The sequence below is a fragment of the Brassica napus genome, chromosome C3 (assembly GCF_020379485.1).
Source record: "Brassica napus cultivar Da-Ae chromosome C3, Da-Ae, whole genome shotgun sequence".
Classification (NCBI taxonomy): Eukaryota; Viridiplantae; Streptophyta; class Magnoliopsida; order Brassicales; family Brassicaceae; genus Brassica; species Brassica napus.
In genome coordinates this window covers 10,785,676-10,806,906 of record NC_063446.1, presented here as the reverse complement: position 1 = coordinate 10,806,906, position 21,231 = coordinate 10,785,676, and the positions used below count along the sequence as shown (strand labels likewise).

General features: G+C 36.9%; 4 protein-coding genes across 6 annotated transcripts; all 4 read right to left on the bottom strand.

Annotated features, from left to right (window-relative positions):
* Positions 1-219: 219 nt before the first annotated feature.
* On the bottom strand, positions 220-2,988 carry LOC106406107 (protein transport protein Sec61 subunit alpha-like). Of its 3 annotated transcripts, none has more exons than XM_048752471.1 (7): positions 2,822-2,988; positions 2,069-2,453; positions 1,630-1,857; positions 1,181-1,535; positions 968-1,092; positions 738-873; positions 220-644 (listed from the first exon to the last, which is right to left on the bottom strand). In XM_048752471.1, exons 2-7 carry the CDS (start codon positions 2,410-2,412, stop codon positions 405-407), a joined length of 1,428 nt encoding a protein of 475 aa, XP_048608428.1. In that variant the 5' UTR covers positions 2,413-2,453; positions 2,822-2,988; the 3' UTR covers positions 220-404. The 3 variants fall into 3 exon arrangements, with proteins under 3 accessions (XP_048608428.1, XP_013702155.1, XP_048608429.1); XM_013846701.3 differs by having other exon boundaries at positions 2,069-2,447; positions 2,822-2,980; XM_048752472.1 differs by having other exon boundaries at positions 2,069-2,447; positions 2,727-2,891.
* Positions 2,989-3,496: 508 nt separating this feature from the next.
* Positions 3,497-9,047, bottom strand: LOC106402752 (putative transcription elongation factor SPT5 homolog 2). The gene is made up of 21 exons (XM_013843537.3): positions 8,671-9,047; positions 8,226-8,485; positions 7,993-8,139; positions 7,753-7,914; positions 7,594-7,677; positions 7,435-7,505; positions 6,997-7,354; positions 6,771-6,926; positions 6,593-6,690; positions 6,471-6,519; positions 6,210-6,362; positions 5,994-6,137; positions 5,814-5,907; positions 5,395-5,562; positions 5,188-5,322; positions 5,006-5,084; positions 4,865-4,919; positions 4,676-4,781; positions 4,466-4,585; positions 4,078-4,181; positions 3,497-3,964 (listed from the first exon to the last, which is right to left on the bottom strand). Exons 1-21 carry the CDS (start codon positions 8,885-8,887, stop codon positions 3,719-3,721), a joined length of 3,006 nt encoding a protein of 1,001 aa, XP_013698991.2. The 5' UTR covers positions 8,888-9,047; the 3' UTR covers positions 3,497-3,718.
* A 4,204-nt stretch (positions 9,048-13,251) lies between these two features.
* LOC106443484 lies at positions 13,252-14,140 on the bottom strand. The gene is made up of 2 exons (XM_048752473.1): positions 13,644-14,140; positions 13,252-13,568 (listed from the first exon to the last, which is right to left on the bottom strand). Exons 1-2 carry the CDS (start codon positions 14,138-14,140, stop codon positions 13,361-13,363), a joined length of 705 nt encoding a protein of 234 aa, XP_048608430.1. The 3' UTR covers positions 13,252-13,360.
* On the bottom strand, positions 14,113-19,107 carry LOC106405155 (subtilisin-like protease SBT3.16). The gene is made up of 6 exons (XM_048752474.1): positions 17,757-19,107; positions 17,380-17,672; positions 17,183-17,297; positions 16,918-17,095; positions 14,330-16,828; positions 14,113-14,193 (listed from the first exon to the last, which is right to left on the bottom strand). The coding sequence occupies exons 1-5, from the start codon at positions 18,726-18,728 to the stop codon at positions 16,263-16,265; spliced, it is 2,124 nt and encodes a 707-aa protein (XP_048608431.1). The 5' UTR covers positions 18,729-19,107; the 3' UTR covers positions 14,113-14,193; positions 14,330-16,262.
* Between the last annotated feature and the right edge of the window lie 2,124 nt (positions 19,108-21,231).

The following is a 21,231-nucleotide window of genomic DNA, read 5'->3' as shown; positions in this document are numbered from 1 at the left end:
ATATATATAGTGTTAACTTAAAACTGTAGGTTCAGGTTCCGTGACTTTGAAATAAGATCACCCATGACATTATTGAAGACATCTTCATGATTTTCCAGATTTGCCACAAGGGATACACTTCTTTTAATTCAAAAATGTAAAACTGTTTATTCGATCATGTTTGAAACTCCTAGAAACATACATTAGAAAAGTGTCTATCAGGTATTCAACTTTTTAAAGTAACATAAAAACATAAAATTATATTAAAAAGAGAGACTACAAGTGAAAGTTTTGTTTAAACAACAAAAAAAGTCTACCCCAAATGCTATCCTCAAACGGTCTGTTCCAACCATTTGAGGCTGGCACAGAAGCTAAAGTGCCTTCTCTGTTTTAACTCTCCCTTTGCTAAGCAAAGCTAGGCTAACTTAGAACCCGAAGAAGCCGAGTTCACTTGCCTTTTCCTTCTCAAAGGTCTCGAAATATTGATATATGATTGTGACCGCCAAGAGAATTCCAGTCCCCGACCCAATGGCTCCCATGAAATCAGCCAGAACGGTCAGTGCACCAATACACACTCCTCCGAAAGCTGCTGCTGTTGGGATATACCTGTTCAGCTCCTTCTGTAAGTTTGACTCTCTGTGTCCAGGCATCACCATTTGTTGTTCCTGTCACGCATGGAGTTTTTCAATATCAAATACCCAACACACCATGTATGATGTACTCGGTTTATGTATTGCGAGCTGTTTTGATTTTAATACCTTGAGCTGCTTAGCTACGTCCCTAGCAGAAGATCCAGAGACTTCAATCCATGTCTTTGAGAAAAGAGCACAAGCAGTGAGCATGAAAACAATGTAGAACAGAGCATGGAACGGGTGAGCTGCCATGTCCGAGAAGCTGCAACCATATAGTAAAATTTATTCATTGAACCGATTGATGCATATAACAATTTGATGGATTAAAATGGATATTGGAAGATAATTTGCATTACCTTGCTGGAGCTGTGATGAGGTAAGCCAGACCACTAACTGGAATAGATTGCCCACTGTACTCAGATTCTTTCCATTGTCCCAATAGGTTTACAAAGAAATTTCCACTGAACTTCCTGTAGAGAAGCTGTTGATCCACGCATTCCATGTTAGCATTATGTTACTGTGTAGCCAGTTCACTGTACGTACCAATGAAGGGGAAAGAATGTATGTACCTGAGAGATGAAGTAAAGATTTGAGACGAGAGCAGATTGGAGAATGATGGGCATGTTAGAGGTGTAGAACAACTTGATTGGGTAAGAACCCTGTTGCCCACGGGCATTCTTTGATCTCACAGGCAGAACCACACGGAAACCTTGGAAGTAGATCACAATCAGGAATATCAAGACGGTGGCGAGCAAGTTGGTAACATTTGGAAGGTTTTGCCGGTAGAACGCTTGGCGGAGAGCTGCAACCTTGTTGGACTTGGTTATCAGCATATGGAACAATGCAATAACAGCACCTTCAAACTCAGCTCCACGACCGGTGTTGATGGTCGTTGGGCTAAATGCCTTCCAGATAATGCTCTCACTGCGTGTCATCAATTTCAAGTGTCTAAGAATCCCATTTACCAAAAATGATCTTGTGATAGGGATTCAAAAAGGAAAGGAAGAGCTCGTCGTACCAGATGTTGGTGGCAATGAAAAGGGAGATTCCTGAGCCAAGACCATATCCCTTCTGAAGAAGCTCGTCAAGGCAGATAACAATGATTCCGGCAAAGAAAAGCTGGAGGATGATGAGAATGGCATTTCCAACACCAAGCTGTCCAACGGGACCATACATTCCAGAAAGAACATATGCAACAGCCTCACCGATGGCAATCAGAATACCAAGAAGCTTCTGAGCACCATTCCTACAAAGTAAGTCCAAAAACAGAATAAGAACTCCCACGAGCACAGCTCTACGGTTTACTGAAAACAGTTCATTCAAGTACATATTTGGTAAGAACTACAAATATCAAGACATGATCAAATCAAGCAGGACACAAACACAGTTCAACTCTAGATTGTAATGCTGATAGTTCATTCTAGGCACTGTAAAGCAAAAACAGCAACGTTACTTACAAGAGGGCACGGTCCTCACGGACATTGTTGTCAACCTCAATAATCTTAGAACCTGCCAAGAGCTGCATCACGAGCCCAGACGTGACGATAGGAGTAATACCGAGCTCCATCACAGTCCCACGGTTGGAAGCAAGAATGACACGCATCCAATAGAAAGGATCGGCACCCGTCGTTGAATGAATACCATAGAGAGGAAGCTGACTGCAGACAAGAAAGATGAAGAGAGAGATGACAGTGTAGATAACCTTCTCTCTGAAAGGCACCTTCCTGTCAGCACTCTGCACCTCAGGCAGAAAGGCCAAGAACGGCCTCACCAAATGCAAAACTCTAAATCCTCCTCCCATTGATGTAGTACCAAATCAACCTGATCCAAGTTCACCTGCATTCAATCAGAAATTACAACATCAGATCTATCGATCCAAAGTTGTAAGCTTTACATGCCAACAAACACAACCCACAAAATTAACGAATCTAGCTCGTCAGCATTACACATTAATCAATGAATCTGAACAAAGATGCAAACTTTACTTATCTCAAGTGGTTGATCTAAACACCAGATCTATTGATCCATATATAAAATTCGATAAATAGAAGATGCGAAACAGATCTAAGAAACGCTAGATCAACAATCAACACAGATCTGATCAATGCCACCCACCCAATTTGTACCACAAGCAAGAAAATGTTGAGGGGAAACAATCAGAGATCCGAAATGTTTATAAGGAATGTAGAGAGAAGGAGAAGAGCGATCACCTCCGAGACCGACGGCTTTGATAATTTTAGCCTTACACACGGCGGAGAAAGAAAGAAAGAGCGTTTAGTGTTGTTGATGGTCAACGAAGACGAAGGTCTTCCTCTTATACTTAATTTCTTTTTCTTTTTTGAATTTATTGATTAATGCTAAATCGTGAGAAAAATATGCTCGACACGATAGTATAACAAATCATTGTTCGCCACGTCAGCTTTAGGTTCTTAGACCATCCTTATTGGGCCGAGTTTTTGTTAGATGGGCTTTAGAATTAAACAAGTTGTTTATTGATTTTGTTTTCTTTTTCATCTTCTCAACTACACAAGTCAACGATTGTAAATGGTTCGTCTTTTGAACTGCGTTTAAACATGTTATGTTGGTGGATATATTTTGTTTGGTTTGAAATGTAAACTTTTGTTCATTAAAAAGACCCCCAAAATATCAATAGACGAGTCTTATCTATGAAGTTTTGAACATTGAGGTGTATTGATTGTTATGAGAGAAAACAGTACCTTGAATGTGTAGAAATGAAATAAAGCCTGTGTAATGTAGAAGCCTTGAAGATCAACATAAGCACTTGGTTATGTCTGTCCCATTTTCTCAAAATTTTCCTCCGCAAACACAAACATATATGCATTTGATCCCAATTAAAACATACTAGAAATTCTAGCACAGTTTGCTTTCGGATTCAAAGTTTTTTCCAGTATAGCAAAAACATAAAAGGCCATCTTCTCAACAGTTTCATTCTTGTTTCTGGATTCTACACTTCATTTTTAATCTTTACTTGTTTAATCCTCAAACATAGAGAATAGGTGATAGAAAGGTTTAAAGAAGTAAATACAGAGAGCAATTAATCATCAAAACTAGATATATCCTATGGTTTGATGAGAAAATGGGGTCAGTCACGCATGAGCTAGCTTGGCTAACAAACCCAGGTCTAGAATCTTGACGTCGAGTGTGTCATCTAGCTTGACTATACCGTCAGATCCGTCCAGACCAATGAGCTTGGCTAATGAACCACGATGCTTGCCTCCTACAACCTTCACTCGTTCATTCTTCCTCGGACAAACTAACCTCACTTCCCTCTGTACCGCCATAACAGTTTCGCCTTCACCTCTGTCTCCAAGAGCGACTAGACAGGACCCATCCTGATGACCCAAAAAATTATCACAACAGAGGAACATGAGTCTTTTATAAAACAACACCAATTAAATGTTTCTCCAAAAAATATTTTCGTTGCATATATATAAAGAGGACGTACCGGAAGAACATCTCGGATGACTCCCACATTGCTATCCCCTCCGAGTCCGGCCTTGTGTACATTGACCAATATACCAGGCATCAACCATGTTTCTGCGTCCCCACCTAGTCGAGTTAAGAAAAAAAAATATGAGAATCCAAAAGCTCTTCTTATTAACTTGATGATATGAGATTCAAGACACAAACGGTATAAACCCTATTGCCAAAAAAGCCTAGTATAACAATTCCTATTTAGAGTTGGAGTAAACATACACTATCACTGGTCATGGTATGTTTCTAGAAAGGTAAGAACAGAGAGAAGTGGAAGCTTCAAGATATGTATAGTTAGAGAGGAATCAAGACAAGCAAGAGATTTAATTTTCATTTACAAAGTAATAAGAGTCAGGCACCTATATCTGGAGACTTGACATCGAGATCAGCTCCAGGAGTCATTGGTTGTCCACCAGGAGTGCTAGGTAGGTAGGAAGCCGAGCTTGGTGTCATAGGTTGGTAAGGACTTGGGACATTAGCTGCATGAGAAACAAGTATGTGATCATCAGAACAAGTTTTGTAAAGCATAAAACCACAAATGCATAAAAGATATATAGTAGAGACCATACCATCTCTTGGTGTTCCAGCATCACTGTAACTACGACCAGGAGTGCTACTATCCCATCCTGATCCAGGCGTAGCTGCTTCATATGGCCGCGAATAAGGACTATCCGGCTAGGAAATAGAGGAGGATTAATTTAATTCTTAACTAGTAATCACCACTAAGCTATATCAATATGTAAGAGATCGATTCTTACCGGATACAGTGAATTTGTTCCCCATGATCCTGGGTTTCCATCTTCCCAGCTATCCCTGAGACATAAACAACCACAGTTTCAGAAATGTGAATATTAAATACAAATAAAAAATATACATGCATGTCTGTATAAAAAACGTACCGAGGAGGACTCATAGGCGTGTAAGGATTCCAAGCTCTATCACGCATGGGTGTCCTCATTCCATTATGGATAGGTGTAGCTGAAGTTTTACATACAATTATCATATACAGTAGCTTGATACGTAAAGTAGAGACCCCCAAACAAAGCAAAACAAAAACGATTGGAACTAAGGTAAAACAAACCTCCAGAATCCCGCATTGGAGTCATACAAGGATGAAGTGGAGTCCGGGAAGGATGCACAGGAGTTTGGCTTCCCATATTATACTGAGAGGGTGTCGCTACGTTATCATTCCCATCTGCTATCGCGTCCCTATTAACTGTACATACAAAGAAGAGTTAGAATACATTCAACATGCATCAACCAATGTGTGTGTAGAGGAGAGCTTTGCCTGTCACAATCTTTGCCTCGTGTTCCAAACGCACTGTCTTCTCTTTGACTTCTACTATACGACCTCTATATCCCTTGTAAGGCCCTAGACGAACTCTCACATAAGCACCTACCAAAAGATCGTTACCCCTTGCTCCTCTTCCACTCAAATGTCTTCCTCCAGATCCAGCTGCAGTTGCAACCATACAAGTTATAAACGATGAACGATTTTTACTTGATAAAAACCTTTCAAACTAGATCCATTCCCAAACTAAATTACTGAACCACCCAGAGCTTTAGAATAAGTCATATATAGCGAAATAATCTCTCTTTTAACATCTAGGTTGCAGTTGACCAGTCAAGAATGCATATATTAACTGAAACCAAATGAAAGGAACTCCAAGTGACAACAAAAAATAGCATGATAAGATCTTAACATACAGTTATATCCCAAGTCTGCCCGTTGAAATCTTCTTGGAGATGGAGGCACATGGGCTGGTGGCTTGGAATTGCCCAACCTTGAGAAAGAATCAACCTAGAGTAGAAAAGTAAACAAGAAACTGAAACTGTTTTTCGTGGACAATCGAAAAAAGATAGGCAAACCTGCTGAAAGAAACTTACAATTCTGTCAGCGCCAGAATATGATCCACCGGAAAGAACACAAGATGAGCATTTAACGCAGACAAATCCAGCGTGCTCAACGTTATGCCGGTCATGTAAAAACAACACTCCTTTGTAGATGTGCATCACTGGACCTTGTTTACCCTACCAGAAGCAAATCAATTGGTATAACACATTAAAGAGTTTGCTAACAAACTTGACTGCAAAGGAACTCACTTTGCTAGGACCCTCAGTGACCCTGACAACATCTTTCACCGTCATAACATTTTTGTAACGGTCTTTCACAGTGATCTTCTTCTCAATTTTGTACTTTATTTCTCCGTGTTTGACAATAGCCAGCTCCGGTCTTCCAGGAACCCCTTTAAGAACCTGAATAAGTTTTTAAAACAGAGTTACTACATATCGCGAAAGAAAAAAAAAACTTTATAACCAATAACAGTCGTATGATTGTATCCACAATTAAAATTAGAAGGTTACCTGGATAGCTTCAGTATCAAGTTTTATGATAACTCCAAAGCTCAAGTTACTGCAACGTGTAAAATAAATCTCTCATACACATGACAATGTCATCACTAGAGATGGTTGGGCATTCAATTTACCTTAGAAGCACAAGATCATGAAGTTCATACTCTCCCATTTTTGTGACACCATTAGTCACTTCTGCACTCTTCACGACGTGATCGGCAAAGACGCGAATCTGAACATGTATATATATAAATATTTAATCACCATGTTATTCATTGCCCTTGTCAAAAATTAAGGCAAAAATTGCCTTACCTGTTGCTTGGTCGTATCAGTTAGAAGGAAAAGCACATGCTGATCAACTTTGACAACCATGCCGGTTGCTTCTTTATGGGTGCCAGAAACAACCTTCACATGATTTCCAGGTTCAAAGTACTTGCAAAGCTCTCTCTCATTTACAGCAAGAGGATTCTGCAACATTTTAGAATCATATTTCACTTTCTGCAACATTTTTAGAAGATGAAAGCGTTTGGATGCTTACATGAAGACCTTTCATCTCGGATCTGATAAGAACATTCTCTTCATCTACTTTCTCAACCCAACCCTTCAAATTTTTTAAATCTCCCTTGATAACAATAACCTCATCACCTTTCATGAAATGACCCTTTTTCCTATTTGCAAATAAAGTGGACATATCAACAAAGTCGATCTCCCCATTTTCGTTTGCTTTCTTAAACCTCTCAAGCTCATCGAATGTTGGTGTAACGTTCAGAGTAGAAATCGACTTGGTCGATACTTTCTTGTACAGGAAGCCATCTTTGAAAAGCATGTTACCGATATTTTCAAAGTAATCACCCGTCATCCGGTCACGTCGGCGCTCAACGCGTATGTGAAGTTCCCTAATGGCACGTTACAAATATTGAATACTCATAACAAAAAGATTGCTTCAAAAGGAGCTAACAAGCATAGAAGTACGTACCTTGCCTCATCCACGTTCATGAAGCGTGGAGGTGGAACAAAAGCTTTCTTCTTGACAATCACACTTCCTTCCTGAAAATGCCCAAGAAAAAAAATGTGCCAGAACAATTATTTTACATGTTTAAAGAAAGCAGAACATCAACAACCATAGTTTGCATACCTGCTTATCGGCTAGAAGCTGCAGATCAATTCTTGGGATTAACTTGACTGTGACCCTCCTACGCACATCATCAACATCAACAACCTGTAAAGAACTTTCACATCAGCATGGTTTCAAAGAAGTTTTATCAAGTAAAACCACATGAAAAGCGGATCGTACCTGAGCTAGGTCACCCTTATATATCCCGAGTTTCATTCTAACCCATGTGTCACGCGCTAGCTCAACTGTCTTACTCCTTACAGAAAGAACATCTGCCATTTCTCTTATCGGAACAAGTAAAATCTTATGATTTGCAAAAACATTCCGCATGCCCTTGATTGCCTATTATTAACCACGAAAAAAAAGAATCAGCATCGATTCAGAGGAAAGAAAAAGAATATCTTTCGCAGCTAACAATACCTCTTTAACGTGAGCCTCCATATCCGCTTCAATGTATATAAAGTTCTGAAGATGATCAAGCGCAATAACAGATCTGATCTTGAAATCTGATCCTCTATCCACCGCTTTTTGCATAAGACAAACAGCAACCTCTCTTTCACGACCAATCTGTAATTTGCAGTGGAGAATAATGCTCAGTGCTCTATTACAGAACAGAACATACGGGATGAAAAGAGAACTAGGCGACGTCCTACCGCACATTTGACCATCCACAGCTTTGGGTCACGGACCGATGGCAAAAGAGCTTGTTGATCAACCTCGGTAAGCGCTTCGTCTTCATAATCATCATCATCGTCGTCATATTCAGTACGAGGGTTAGAATACTTTTCTTGCATAAAATCAAGATACTCTTCAGCACCCACACGGGAACGAAACGCCGCCGGTTCGTGGAAATGCCTGTGACGACCAACAACATCCTCAGCACCAAGGTCGGCTTCACCATGCTCGATGAAACCTATACAGTTAAACAACAACAAATCACCTATGAACAAGAGATCAAACGTATACGAGTTCGCAAGAAAGCAAGACAGCTGGCAATTGAGTAAACCCTAATTAAGCCGAAAAGTGAACGAAGACGATTTGTGAGTTCCTTGTTAGTTTAAAATTTCATGGAAGAGGCCAAATTGGAACGTGGCTTACCGTTCTCGACGTCGTCGTCGTCTTCTTCTTCGTCGTCTACGATGACGTCATCCTCTATGAATATGGAGCCCGAAGGCTTTCTTTTCTTCCCACGCGCGCCGCCGGCGGAATCTGGGTTTGATCTTCCCCTCTTCTTCTTCTTCCGTGAGCTTCTCGGCTCATCCTGTTCATCGTCGTAGGAGTAATCTTCGTCGTCGGAGTCTGAGTGGTGAGCCATGGTTTCGATTACGGATTCCGATTAGAAACACGGAATCTCTCAATCGCCTCTCTCCGCTTCAAACCCAGAGGAATCGAAAAGGGAGAAACTTTGTTTCGCTTCGCACTTGATAGATAACCGCTTGAGAGTAGAATCAAAATTTTGTGACTTGCCAATTGTCATGCAGTGCTCTCTTTATATACGCAGTTATATGCCCATTTTACCCTCAACGGACTGTGGAGTGTAGGGAAGGTTCGCACACACGGGATTGACACATTTGACCGGCTAAGTTAGAATTTATAGGCCGTTTTAAATCAAAATAGTTAAATAAGGGATAGTTACTTAATGTGAAAATTGTTTAAATCAAACACATTATATAATGAAATACACTGCAATCATATAGCTTACCAAAACTCTATGTTTAATCAAATTAAAAAAAAAATGAAGTTTTGTGAGTATTTTTCCGAGAATCATTGAGAAACACATATATAATGAAATCTCCTAGTTTTCAAATCACACCTACGATGGTAAAAATAAGAAAAGAAGTCTTAATCAGAAACAAATTAAATTTGAAAGTTTTTAAGAATACTAAAATAAAGATGTGAAAAATTAAAATGAATTAGTTAACCAATGGTTTCACTTACCCCGCTTCATGAACTTCATGCGATGCATCATGCATCCACTAACATCTAGTGCTTAAAACAAATTATTGACGCTTACAATGGTTTTTCTACTAGCTATATATCCAAGAATGTAGTATCCACTTCCACTAAAAATATTAAATCCGTTTATCCAAAAAAAAATATATATATGTAAGATATTGGTGCAAAAGAATTACCGGACAAATCTCCTTTGGCAGAGAGCTCACCACAAACATATATGCATATGTAAGACTGAAGTAATGGATTCCTGCCAAAGGAGATCTTGCCCTGTAATGCATTTGCACCTTCTCCATATATCTTTAGATTTATATCATCTCTCTCTCTACTAACATACTTGTTTGTGTTGTGTCTATATATAACACTGCAAGAAGCATATCCAATGGCACTATCCATCGATCAGAATAAAATCTCTCCTACGCACATATAATTAATCTCTTAAGGAATGATCCGTTTATGCTTCTGATATTTTGTGGCCATAAGAGCATTGAGTATTCTTTATCTGAGTCTCCACATTTTTGTTCTTCTTTACTTTATCAGTGTAACATGATCCTTTAGAAATGGAAGATCCATGGTATTGTACTCTCCAGGTTTTCATACTGAAACCCCACAAACTTTTTTTGTGTTGGCAGGTGTTAAAGATTGAATTCTTTTGGACATTTAGCTTTCAACTCATCTATCTAATCTTCCCAACTGTGTCTAATCGTCTGCAATTGTGTTTATATTTGTGAACGTTTGGCACCTATCAACTCCTTAAATGAGAGATATGGCTTCTTCATGGTCAAGTTACCTTCAAGTTATAAATTTCACAGGAATACAAACTCGTAAATTGTAGTACACTTTCACAATTACACAATTTCTCTTATCCATAGCAATGCTACACTTTAAAGAAGACTGAAGTACGTACTAATGGCAAGATTAACCCCGGTAGCCTGGGTTTTTAACTTATGATTTAACATTTTTTGTTTTTTTTACACTTTTCAGGTAAGAGACAGCTCTTAACTTTTCTTAGTTAAAATCTAAGAAAAGCTAAGAACCGTCTTTTACCCAATTCTAAAAACCATAGTTAAGAAACTGGGGTTAATGATATCCTCATTATAAAAACATATATATATATATAAGAAATTACAATTAATTAAGTCAACTTTACCACTTTAGGGTATATATCGTCTTACTTTTACTGACCAGCCCATTACCATGATTAACCCGAGTTCTTAGGATGTGGTTCTTAGCTTCGGTAAAGAACTGTTTCTTAGCTTTTAACTAAGAAAAGAGAAGAACCGTCTCTTAAATAAGAGATATAAGAGCCGGCTCTTAGCCGAAAAATATAAAAAAAATAAAAAAAATAGAAAAAGTTTCAAATCATGAGTTAAGAACCCCAAATTAAGAGTCCGGGTTAATCATGCTCTAGTATGTCACTATGTCGAATATAATTACTTCAATAAAATGTCATACTTTATATATATCGTATATATTCTTGTATCAGTTGACTCAATTTTGAGATTTTACGATTTATATTGCTTTGAAAAAAGCCAAAATGAAAGTTAACCATATGCCTCAGAGGCATGCACTGAAAGCATATTCATTAAGTATATGATATATCCAAGTACAACAAACATTAGCTTGCATGATAGTGTGCTTGATTATTAGTTTGACGACACATATATATTTGCTTTAGAATAGTATCTAACCGTTTGTTCTTCTTTTTCTTGTTAGCAAAATTTATGACGACAGATGTAGCCAACTAGAAATATCGTAAAAGGTATATAGTTAGAGGCAATCAACAGTTCTCTCCACAAATTAATCGAACATAAGGTTCCCTAAACGTCTAAACTATTTTTATGACAATTCTGTTTCAGAAACATGTTAGATTCCACTTTTCAAAAGAAGAAGTTAGATTTCAAAGTGTTATGATGAAAACTGTAAAACCGTTCTATCGTTTTAACTTGACTTTTGAACTTGGTTTTGGATTCTCTTTATGATTGAGAGCATTCTTTGGTTAATTGTGTGAAAGCCCCTATCAAAGAGATAAGGTTCGAACTAAAAGAATGGAGTTGATTGTTCACAGTAGAATATTCGACAATATAGTTTGTGTTTACTGCATTGATAACAAATCGTAAATGTACGTATTTGGTAACAATATATAATCTACCTCAATAACATCGATCACTGGATGACAATTTTTAGTTTCTTTCTTTATCTATATGAATACATTCTTCTTTTTTGGTCAACAACATACATTATATATCAAAGTTTCAGAATTTAGAGTATAGCGACGACTCTAACACACATCATTAGAGTGAGAACCTTGGTCTAGTAGATTGAAGAAATGAATAAAGGTATTAAAAAATTGCGAGGCAAAATCCTTTGGCAGAGGAAAATGATGACAAAATGTATAGTCATCAGCGTCTCCTGCCAATAGAGGATTCACCCTGTAATGTTTTTCTACCAAATGTTAGTCTTTTCCCCCTCTCTCACTTGACTGCTTCAAATGAAAAAAATCAAACTATGTAACGTATTTATAAACCTTGATACAAAGAGCATATACTATGGGACAATTCCTATTAGAAACATGAATCCACAAAACTTGGTATACAATTCACAAGCAAAGTATTTTGCAATTCTGATATTTTTTTTAAAAAAAAGGCCTGGTAAATTGGGATGTTAAAGTCCGAATCAGAAGCATGAGGACCGCATGAAGGGGTTGGTCTTTAGGATTATACTATACACATATGCTCTATGAAACATGGGATCTGCCACGGAATATGCTTTTATTTATGCACTTTCTTCAACTATATATACTTTGCTAGTCCAGCATGAGTTTACAATAACTCAGATATAAGTGAGCGAAACAGTAAGAAGACATAAAAAAGTATTGTAGATGTTGTGAAAAAAGAGAGATCATCAATGTATGGCTGCATTACTGGGCGAATACTCTTATGGCAGATGATTTTGGCATTGCTTGAGATGAAAGCAAAATGTTTCTCTGCCAAAGGAGATTTGCCCCGCAATTCATCCCATGCAAACACAATATATCTTCTGATATCTTTAGGCAAGGTTTTTTTTTTTTTTTTGGCAAAAGGCAAGGTGTTTTTTCTTGGTCTAATAAGCAAGGTTTTTTACCTTTCCTTTGTGGAAATTGTTATTTTATTAGTCATCAAGTGTATGGATCAATTTCCGGTTCTTAAACTATCATGCAATCCAGTTATGTTCGTTGCTGTGGTATTACTCAAAACAATCTATAGAACGTTTGTAGAACATATGGTCCTAAAATTTTAGAGATTATAAATAATTTAATAAAAAATTAACAAAAAGTGTTTCTTTTATAAAATTTGAGAAGCATAGACGATTACTATATATATTTGTTCAAAAAAAAAAAAAAGACGATTACTATATAAAAAATCCTTCATAAATTTAGAGCTTATATTTATGTAAATTATTTTTAAAATTTTGAGGACCATGTGCTTTTATTTGTCCATGTCCAAGACCGGCCATGCGTTTATGTTTGGGGATATAATCACATGTAAACCACATTGGCCCATATGTAAGGCATGGACACATGAATACATGATGAGATGAACGCCCTTCTTGATTGTTTGAAGGAAAAAAACACACACTATGTTTAAGTCTGAAGCCATAAAACATATTTCAGAAAATGGTTTTGTTCTACTAATGAAGAGTAAAAAAAACTCTGACTTGGCCATTTATTAAAATTCTTAACCAGAGTTTGATCTAAAGAAATTATATTCTATCTTCTTCTGTTTCCATATAGTCTAGGGTCAGAATAGGATGTACAAGTTACAAACATATATGCTTATTAACTAACAAATTAATTTTATGTGTTTTGGTAGTAACCACTCATCTTCTTGAAAAACCAATGAAGCAGAATGATAGTAAGCAGAAAAACCATGAAAATGCAGCAAGATTGTCCACTTCCACGTCTTCTTCCTTCATCCGTTGTACCGTCCCTTATTTCGCTCCACTCCTCCTCCGTCAACCTTACTGGAACATTCAGTGCTGAAGAACCGCAGATTTCACATACACTACAAAAAAAGAAAACAGAGATTACATCAAATTTGACTTAATGCTGAATCTTGTAGAGGAGCTGAATAAGTTACCTGTTTCCTCTGAGCTTAAACCAAGCTTCAGCGCAATGAAAATGGGCAAGGCCAAGCTCGTTCTTGCATTTGCAACCAATCTCAATCAAGTCTACACTTACTGACTTGCCAGAAACTCTATCCGGCGTTTGATCAGAACCAAAATGACAGATCCTGCAGATTCTTTGCCCGTTATCACTTTCTCCTTCACCGCTCAGATCTACCACGTGAAACTCCTTGGCCTTTTCTTTTGTTGAAGCATCACTCTCGTGACAGCTTACCGCAGTAACGTTATTTGCAACTTCCTCGTGAACAGCATGCACTGAAACGTTACTGCATCCAACACCATCTTTCCCCATTCTTGAATCATTCTCTTTTTGCTCTTCGATCAATACATGGTTTGAGACAGAGTCACTGTTGAGACCAGAGACTACAATCACAGCCTCAGGCACAGATCCACTCGAACTTTCACAAACAGTGATCGATTTTGAACAACTTTTCGTGTCCATTTCATTCATATATACACCAAAAACAAACGAGGAGCGGTTTTAGTTCAAGAACTCCCAAGTTCCTACAAAGTAGGAGATCAAGAATGATTGTATCAGGCAAAGAGTTGGACATAAACCCAAAACTGAAAAAACCTGTAATAGCTAGAACATGCTCAAATTACTGTTAAGCAGAGTCGTAAAGTACAATAAAAATCGAACCTTTACCAGAATCAAGATCCAGGTGAGTGACAAATGAGAGGAAAGCAACGAACTTTATGTCTGAGAACAACAAATCTCAACAAGGTTTCGTTTTTATTTCAGAAGAATGATAAATCAGACAATTGAATCTAAACCCTTTGCCGGAAACGGATGAGCGCCGCTACAAATGCTCTCTAATCTGTTGCTCTTCGGTTTCAGTTTGTGTTTCTTCTTTGATAAGACGCTTCAGCTAGATTTTAGTCAGTTAAACGAAAATACCATTGCGTAGATATTTTATTGAGTTAATGAAAGTCTCTTTCTTTAAAACATTTTAAGGATGAGCTCACACAAGAGAGTTCGGTACCCTTTTCTATATAAAAATAGATACAAGATAATAACATAAAATGTTTGGGGAAGATGAGAACAACTATTATCAACTCTAATTCATTTTAATTATGTGGTGAAGTGACAGTTTTTATCCTATAAATACAAAAGTAAATTGGCAACTAATACATTATGCAAATTAATTTTATATAAGGTAGGAATAAAAATACCTTTATTATCTACTCCTTACCATTTTTCATCAAACATTTGTCAATCAGTTATTGTGTATACATATTTTGAGTAAAAAACCAATAACAGAGGAAAAATAGTTAAATAAAATAATAAATTTAAGACATTTTAATTAAAATAAATTAATCAATTTAGTAAATCAATTTTTTTTTTGGAAAAAGGAAAATAAATATTATTACTATTAGAAAGTTAAATTAAGATAAATACAGTTAAACACCATCTTGAGGCATGCTTATGAGTCATGAGTATTGATCTTATCAAGGCATGGCTTTAGTGTCATAGACCTTGAGGCAAAAAAAAATTTAATTTTTAAATTAATATTTTTTTAAAAAAAATCTGATAGATATTTTTTTTAAATACCAAAACTATTTTGAAAAATAAAACTGTTATAAATTAAAAATACTTTCATATAAAAGAATTTGCGATCCTTTTTTTATTTTTCATATGCAAATGCATGTATTTTTGTAAAAAATTGGGTTCTTATTCATTAAGAAATATGGGGGTAACAAATTGGATCAAAAAAATAGGATAGCTTGTGCTCCTGTCTAAGCCGGCCTGGTTCTTATCCTCAATATTCTATATATTGTTAGGAAAAAAAATTATATACAACTACGAATTCATATTTGATTTTCGACCAAAAATAATAATAATTCGAATTACCTTGCCGAGGGGATTAACGTGAGCCTACTAAACCGGTAAAACCATTACAGACTAACCAAAAAATAAATAGTAATCTCCTAAATGAACCAGATAATGTTATGAAGAAGAAAGAAGCAAATATGAATCACTAATTGTGTAACATGGAATCTTTTTTGGCAGCAAGCTCTATTGCCACCCAACCAAAATTAGATTCTGAAGATAAGGTCTTTAAGAAGTGTTAGATATTGAAATGATTCAAAAAAATGATATTTTCATTAGGTAAATTAATATTGGTGGTGATGATAAGTCACACACAACAGAAACTCTTGGTAAACAAAAAGAAACAAAGAAAGAGTAACACTTATGAAGGAGGGAAGAAGCGGTTGAGGTTAAAAGGGAGAGTGTAGAACTCTTCATTCCTGCTAGCTCCTTGGAAAGTTCTGAACGTATCCCAATTTAACACTGAAATAATTATTTATTTATTGTCTTATTAATTCATGAAGTATTATTTTAGAGAGTTTATCTTGTATTTATAGCCGATAAAAAAGAAGAAAAAAGACCTATTTATAAAAAGTATGAAAGTCCTAACCCACAAATCATTTCCGCAGTCTGGACATTATTATAAACATAAATATTATACGATTCATCATTGTCACATTGACATTGCGTTCCGATAGATAACGAATGCAAATACACATTGGTATAATTTTATAATTATTATTCGATAATATTAATAATTTTGTTATATCTTCAAGTTAGAAAATCTTGTTCTCACAGAAAGAGGTATTCTAACATTGTGAGCTCCATTATCAGTCCAAGTCAAGCTCCCAAAGTTATAATCAGTATTCCATCGATGAGTCGTGGAGACTTTCACCGTAAATGTAATCTTCTTGGTGTTGGGACCAAACTCTAGAGTCTCAGGACCCACCTGAAGTTTAATACCGAGAGGCGCTTCGATCACAGCTTTGTAAACCGAACCAACCGGTCCAACATTGGTCACAGTTCTAGTTATAATGATCTCTTCATTGAGGTATGGAATCGTGATGGAAGGCACGTTGACATCAAGCATGGATGGAGTTGGAGAAGGGCAAGTGTATATTTTTCCAAGTAGTTTTGAGATGGATTTATTTTCGTAGCCTGCGGAGCACAAGTAGTGAACATATTCATCGTAGCCCATGTCGTAGACAAGTCCCGGGTCTGCTACTTTCCCCGGGTTCACCAGACCGCCTCCGAAGTCAAACGGGCTAGCAAGTTTACGCGGGGAACCCTCCGCTGAAATAGGCTCTCCGAATGGGTCCGTTTGTAATGCTGCGATGTTTATCAGTCACTCACAACGTATTTCTTCGGGAGCAAGAAACAAATATATTTGCGTGAATGAAAAGTAAATGTATGTTTACCGGTTGTGACGAGAGCGGATCGGATTGCAGCAGGAGACCAGTCAGGGCGTTTTTGTCTAAGAAGTGCGACTATTCCTGAAACAACAGGTGTAGCCATCGATGTCCCCGACTTGAATCCGTATCCTTCTTCTGATGGTACGGCTGCAAGTATACCTGAACCTGGTGCTGCTATATCAGGCTGTACTTAAAACCACAAGCCAACTTCAGTACAACTGAATGTAATTAAGAGAGCAAAAAGTAAGTAAGTAAGGAGCTCATAGTTCACCTTGAGAATGGCAGGAGATATTGAATTGGGACCTCTAGACGAAAATCTTGCGACCTTGGTCGAGAAGGGTCGGCCAACGAATGACTTGGTAGGGCTGATCTTAGCTTTTGGAAATCTTCGGAAAATCATTACAATAAAATAAAACTCCGTTACATCAAAAAGAATTCTTACATATAGAGAAATGAGGAGAAACTTACTTGGCTGTTTTGAAATACAACATAATGTCCATCCCAATTTCAAAGTCTACGTAGACATAAGGGATATCCGTGGTGCCCGGTGCTATATGGTCGTATGGATTCGACGCAATAATGACGCCAACAACGCCATTAGATTTTGCATATTCTTCAATATCTAATGAATTTTCTATTTGGAAGGCAAACAAGATTTTGCCCTTAGCTTTACCGGCTAGAAAATCATTTTTTGTCAAGTCTTCCAAGTAAACAATATCAGCGAATCCGACTTCTTTTCCCGTGTATAGAGATTCTTGACCCTGAGAATGATACCCCACACAAAATAGAGAGTTAAATGAAACGGCCAGCTACAACGGTTTTATTGTGATCACAAGCACACGTACCAGTACGGTTACATTGTTTCCAAGAGTGATGGGCGTGAAGAACTCTCGGTCCATGGTCGTAGCCGCGACCGTTATGATCCACGGAGCAACGTTCGAGACGGTTTGCGAATGGGGACCATCGTTCCCGCCAGCGCATACCACGGGAATCCCCTTCATAACGGCGTGGAAAGCACCAATAGCGAAATCACTTCTATCAACCTCGAAATCAAGCGGTATCGTGGATCCTAGCGACATCGATATAACATCGACGCCATCTCGAATGGCGTGATCCATGGCCTTTAAAATATCCGGTGCGTAACACACCTCTTTGCTCCAACAAACTTTGTAAGAAGCTATGCGGGCTCGCGGGGCGCTGCCTCTGGCGGTTCCCGAGCCTAGACCTAAGAAGCTTGCGTCCTGGACGAAAGAACCCGCGGCGATCGATGCACAATGGGTCCCGTGACCGGTTACGTCCAATGGGGACATGACCTCGCCTTTCTCCGCCGCATCGTATGTCCCATTGTAATTTTCGAGGAGACCCTTTGCGTAGTATCTAGCTCCTATCAACTTTCTGTTGCAGTTTGATGATGCGTTGAACCATTCTCCTGAAACACATTTTCCTTTCCAACGTGCCGGGATTGGTCCAAGACCGTTGTCACTGAATGACTTTGAATCTGGCCATATTCCTGTGTCCAGGATTCCTATGATTGCTCCACTTCCCATGTCAGTTTCATGGACGAGACCAGTTGGAGTGGTTCGAGTGAGTCCCAAGTAATCACTCACCCTTGTTGTTGCCAGCTTCATATACTTGCTTCTCGTCACATGAACAACATCCGGATGCTCTATTACAGAATCCAAAGTGAATATTTTAATTAGAAATGTTTCCGAGTTTGACCTAATTCTTGTGCAACACGCTTCTAAGGCATCAAATTTTACCTGAGAGTTCCCTTGCTTGAGGTGGTGTGAGCTTCGCTGCAAAGCCTGAGAAGCCATGCCTGTAACTATAAATCATAGACTCACGGGAAGCTTTTTTGCTGCATCATCAGTCAAAATATTTCAAATGATCATAACCCAATGTTTTCCGCACAACATTCATGCATCTTCGGGAAGAATACACCAAATGCACATGATTAAATTACCTTCCAAGAAGCGATCTGAGGATATCATGATGTGAATCAGTAACAAGTTTAGGATCATCATGTTGCCTCTCACCCAAATGGACCGTGTAAATCTATATATATATATACCATCACCGAAAATATTAAAATAGCACAAATTTTAGATAAATAAATCGACCATTTATAACGTACCTGGCTCTCCTGATTGTCAGAAGAAACAAAGGCTATCTTCAAGATTAATACTAAACAAATGAACACAAGTGCAATATGCTTTCTATGATTTGATACAATCAGAGAAGAGAACTCCATTTTTCTGGGATCTAAGAGTTGTTGCTGAGTCTAATTCTTTTATCTATAAGAATCTAATTCCAAGAATATTAGCGTTTTTATTCTTGAATCTCCTCAACAGTGTCCTCTCTGATTGTATCCCAGAAGCGTAATGATGGTTATACTCAACTCTTCTGATATTTAAATTGAAGGATTTGGTTAAGAATTATGGTAGTCTTTTTAGCTTACAGCGAAGATAGGACAGGACATACTCTCTCTGTTTCATTATTTTATTATAAGTGTCAGTTTTAGGTTTCGGCACACGGATTAAAGAAACAATTAATTTTATACATTTTCTATAAAAAAATACTATTACCTATACATCTAAACATATTTCAACCAATAGAAAAATAAATTTTGCATAAGACTAGCATTGAAAATCGAAAACGACATTTATTTTGGAACAAAAAAAATTCTCTAAAACGATTATTAATATGAAACGGAGGGAGTAACATGAAAGCTAAACTGTTAATCAGGGACTACTCTGGTTTATGGTTTGGTACAAAACAATCCGTTACTTTTTAGATATAATTGTCGTTGAATAATTAAAACAAGTTAAAACATTAAAACAGTTTTTTTATTCATTATCTGTCATAAGTCAAAACCATTTATGATAGGATAAATGTTTAACAGAAAAAGTTCAATAAATATCATTAAAAAACATAACTTCCTAGACTTAAGAGCAATCTTAACGGTAAGATTACAGTTTATCTTCTATAAAGTATTATTACTAGTATTATGTATTTATGAAATAATTAAATTTAAATTTGAAACAGAAAATAAAACCTCTACAAAGAAGACTTGTAGTTAAGAGAGATTCTAGACAGATTTTATCCGGTCTTTATTTGAAATACAAGTTTTCTCTCTCTTTTCTCTTTCTTTTTTATTAGCTTTTTATTAAATTTATATTATAATAGGAGAAATTTTACTCTTTCGTAAACCTATCCACGTCGCATCTCTTTGTTAGGGTGGATCCCACGTTTATCCGATTTGTTACCATGATTATTTCGGGTTTTTAGGAAGGGGTTCTTACCTTCGATTAAGAATCATTTTTTAGTTTTTAACTAAGAAAAACTAATAACCGGCTCTTAAATAAAAGATAGGAAAAACTGCTAAATAAATCCTCAACTTTCAAAATTAAGCCAATAAAAGCCTCAACTAATTAGCAAGCCTTTTAAATCCCATATTTTAAAAACTTTCTCATTTAAATCTCAAATTTCTGTTGACCAAACCATTTAACACACCTTAAAAGTCAACTGTTAAAAACATATTAACACCGTTAGATATTAAAACTACATTGACCTAAACATAAACTTCCTTAAAAAAATAATTGCAAATAACCTTACTTAGTTGGATATTATGAACGAGAACACAACCAACTTTCAAGCCAAGGCAAAAGAGGAACATATATACAGGTGGGACCTCACGGCTATGTTCTAGTGATCTAACACAACATAACTGAAGTTAATGTAGCTACATTGTCTTTGAATTTGAATATGAGTTAAAAGAGTGTAAACTGTAATGTTTTTTTTTTAGCAACACTTACGCAATGTTTAACTACAGTTTAACATATTTCAACACGAAGAGAAAAATTGACCAGAAACGCAAACAATAAAAGACCATCAACCCATATTCAAAAGAATAGCCAAAAAGGCTTCTGTTTCAGAACCTCACAAACACACAAGTAATCAAAAAGAATTTCGTTCTCTTATCAAAACATAAGTTTGGCACTGATGAGAAGAATTTAGATTTGGGAAAAAAAAAAGAGAATCTCTAATTTTGGGAATTAGGGTTTGAGAATTGGGGATTTAAGGAGAGTTTCATTAGGCTAAAACGATGTAATCTCAATGTTTAACGATGTTAATATATTTTTAACAGTTGACTTTTAAGATGCGTTAAATGGCTTGGTCAAAGTAAATTCGGGATTTAAATGGGAAAATTTCAAAAATATGGGATTTAAAAGGCTTACTAATTAGTTGAGGCTTTTATTGGCCTAATTTTGAAAGTTGATGATTTATTTGGCGTTTTTCCCATAAAAGATACAGAAGTCT

What these genes read in the sequence shown, in the direction of transcription:
- LOC106406107 (XM_048752471.1), bottom strand. Translation starts at nt 2,412, where the DNA reads ATGGGAGGAGGATTTAGAGTTTTGCATTTGGTGAGGCCGTTCTTGGCC. An exon ending in TTCATTGCCACCAACATCTG is followed by an intron (nt 1,536 to 1,629) that starts GTACGACGAGCT and finishes GATGACACGCAG; the next exon opens with TGAGAGCATTATCTGGAAGG. An exon ending in ACGTAGCTAAGCAGCTCAAG is followed by an intron (nt 645 to 737) that starts GTATTAAAATCA and finishes CATGCGTGACAG; the next exon opens with GAACAACAAATGGTGATGCC.
- LOC106405155 (XM_048752474.1), bottom strand. Translation starts at nt 18,728, where the DNA reads ATGGCTTCTCAGGCTTTGCAGCGAAGCTCACACCACCTCAAGCAAGGG. An exon ending in TTGTATTTCAAAACAGCCAA is followed by an intron (nt 17,298 to 17,379) that starts GTAAGTTTCTCC and finishes GATTTTCCGAAG; the next exon opens with ATTTCCAAAAGCTAAGATCA. An exon ending in TATCTCCTGCCATTCTCAAG is followed by an intron (nt 17,096 to 17,182) that starts GTGAACTATGAG and finishes TTTTAAGTACAG; the next exon opens with CCTGATATAGCAGCACCAGG.
- LOC106402752 (XM_013843537.3), bottom strand. Translation starts at nt 8,887, where the DNA reads ATGGCTCACCACTCAGACTCCGACGACGAAGATTACTCCTACGACGAT. An exon ending in ATAAGGGTGACCTAGCTCAG is followed by an intron (nt 7,678 to 7,752) that starts GTACGATCCGCT and finishes AGTTCTTTACAG; the next exon opens with GTTGTTGATGTTGATGATGT. An exon ending in AGCTTCTAGCCGATAAGCAG is followed by an intron (nt 7,506 to 7,593) that starts GTATGCAAACTA and finishes GGGCATTTTCAG; the next exon opens with GAAGGAAGTGTGATTGTCAA.
- LOC106443484 (XM_048752473.1), bottom strand. Translation starts at nt 14,140, where the DNA reads ATGAATGAAATGGACACGAAAAGTTGTTCAAAATCGATCACTGTTTGT. An exon ending in TTTAAGCTCAGAGGAAACAG is followed by an intron (nt 13,569 to 13,643) that starts GTAACTTATTCA and finishes CTTTTTTTGTAG; the next exon opens with TGTATGTGAAATCTGCGGTT.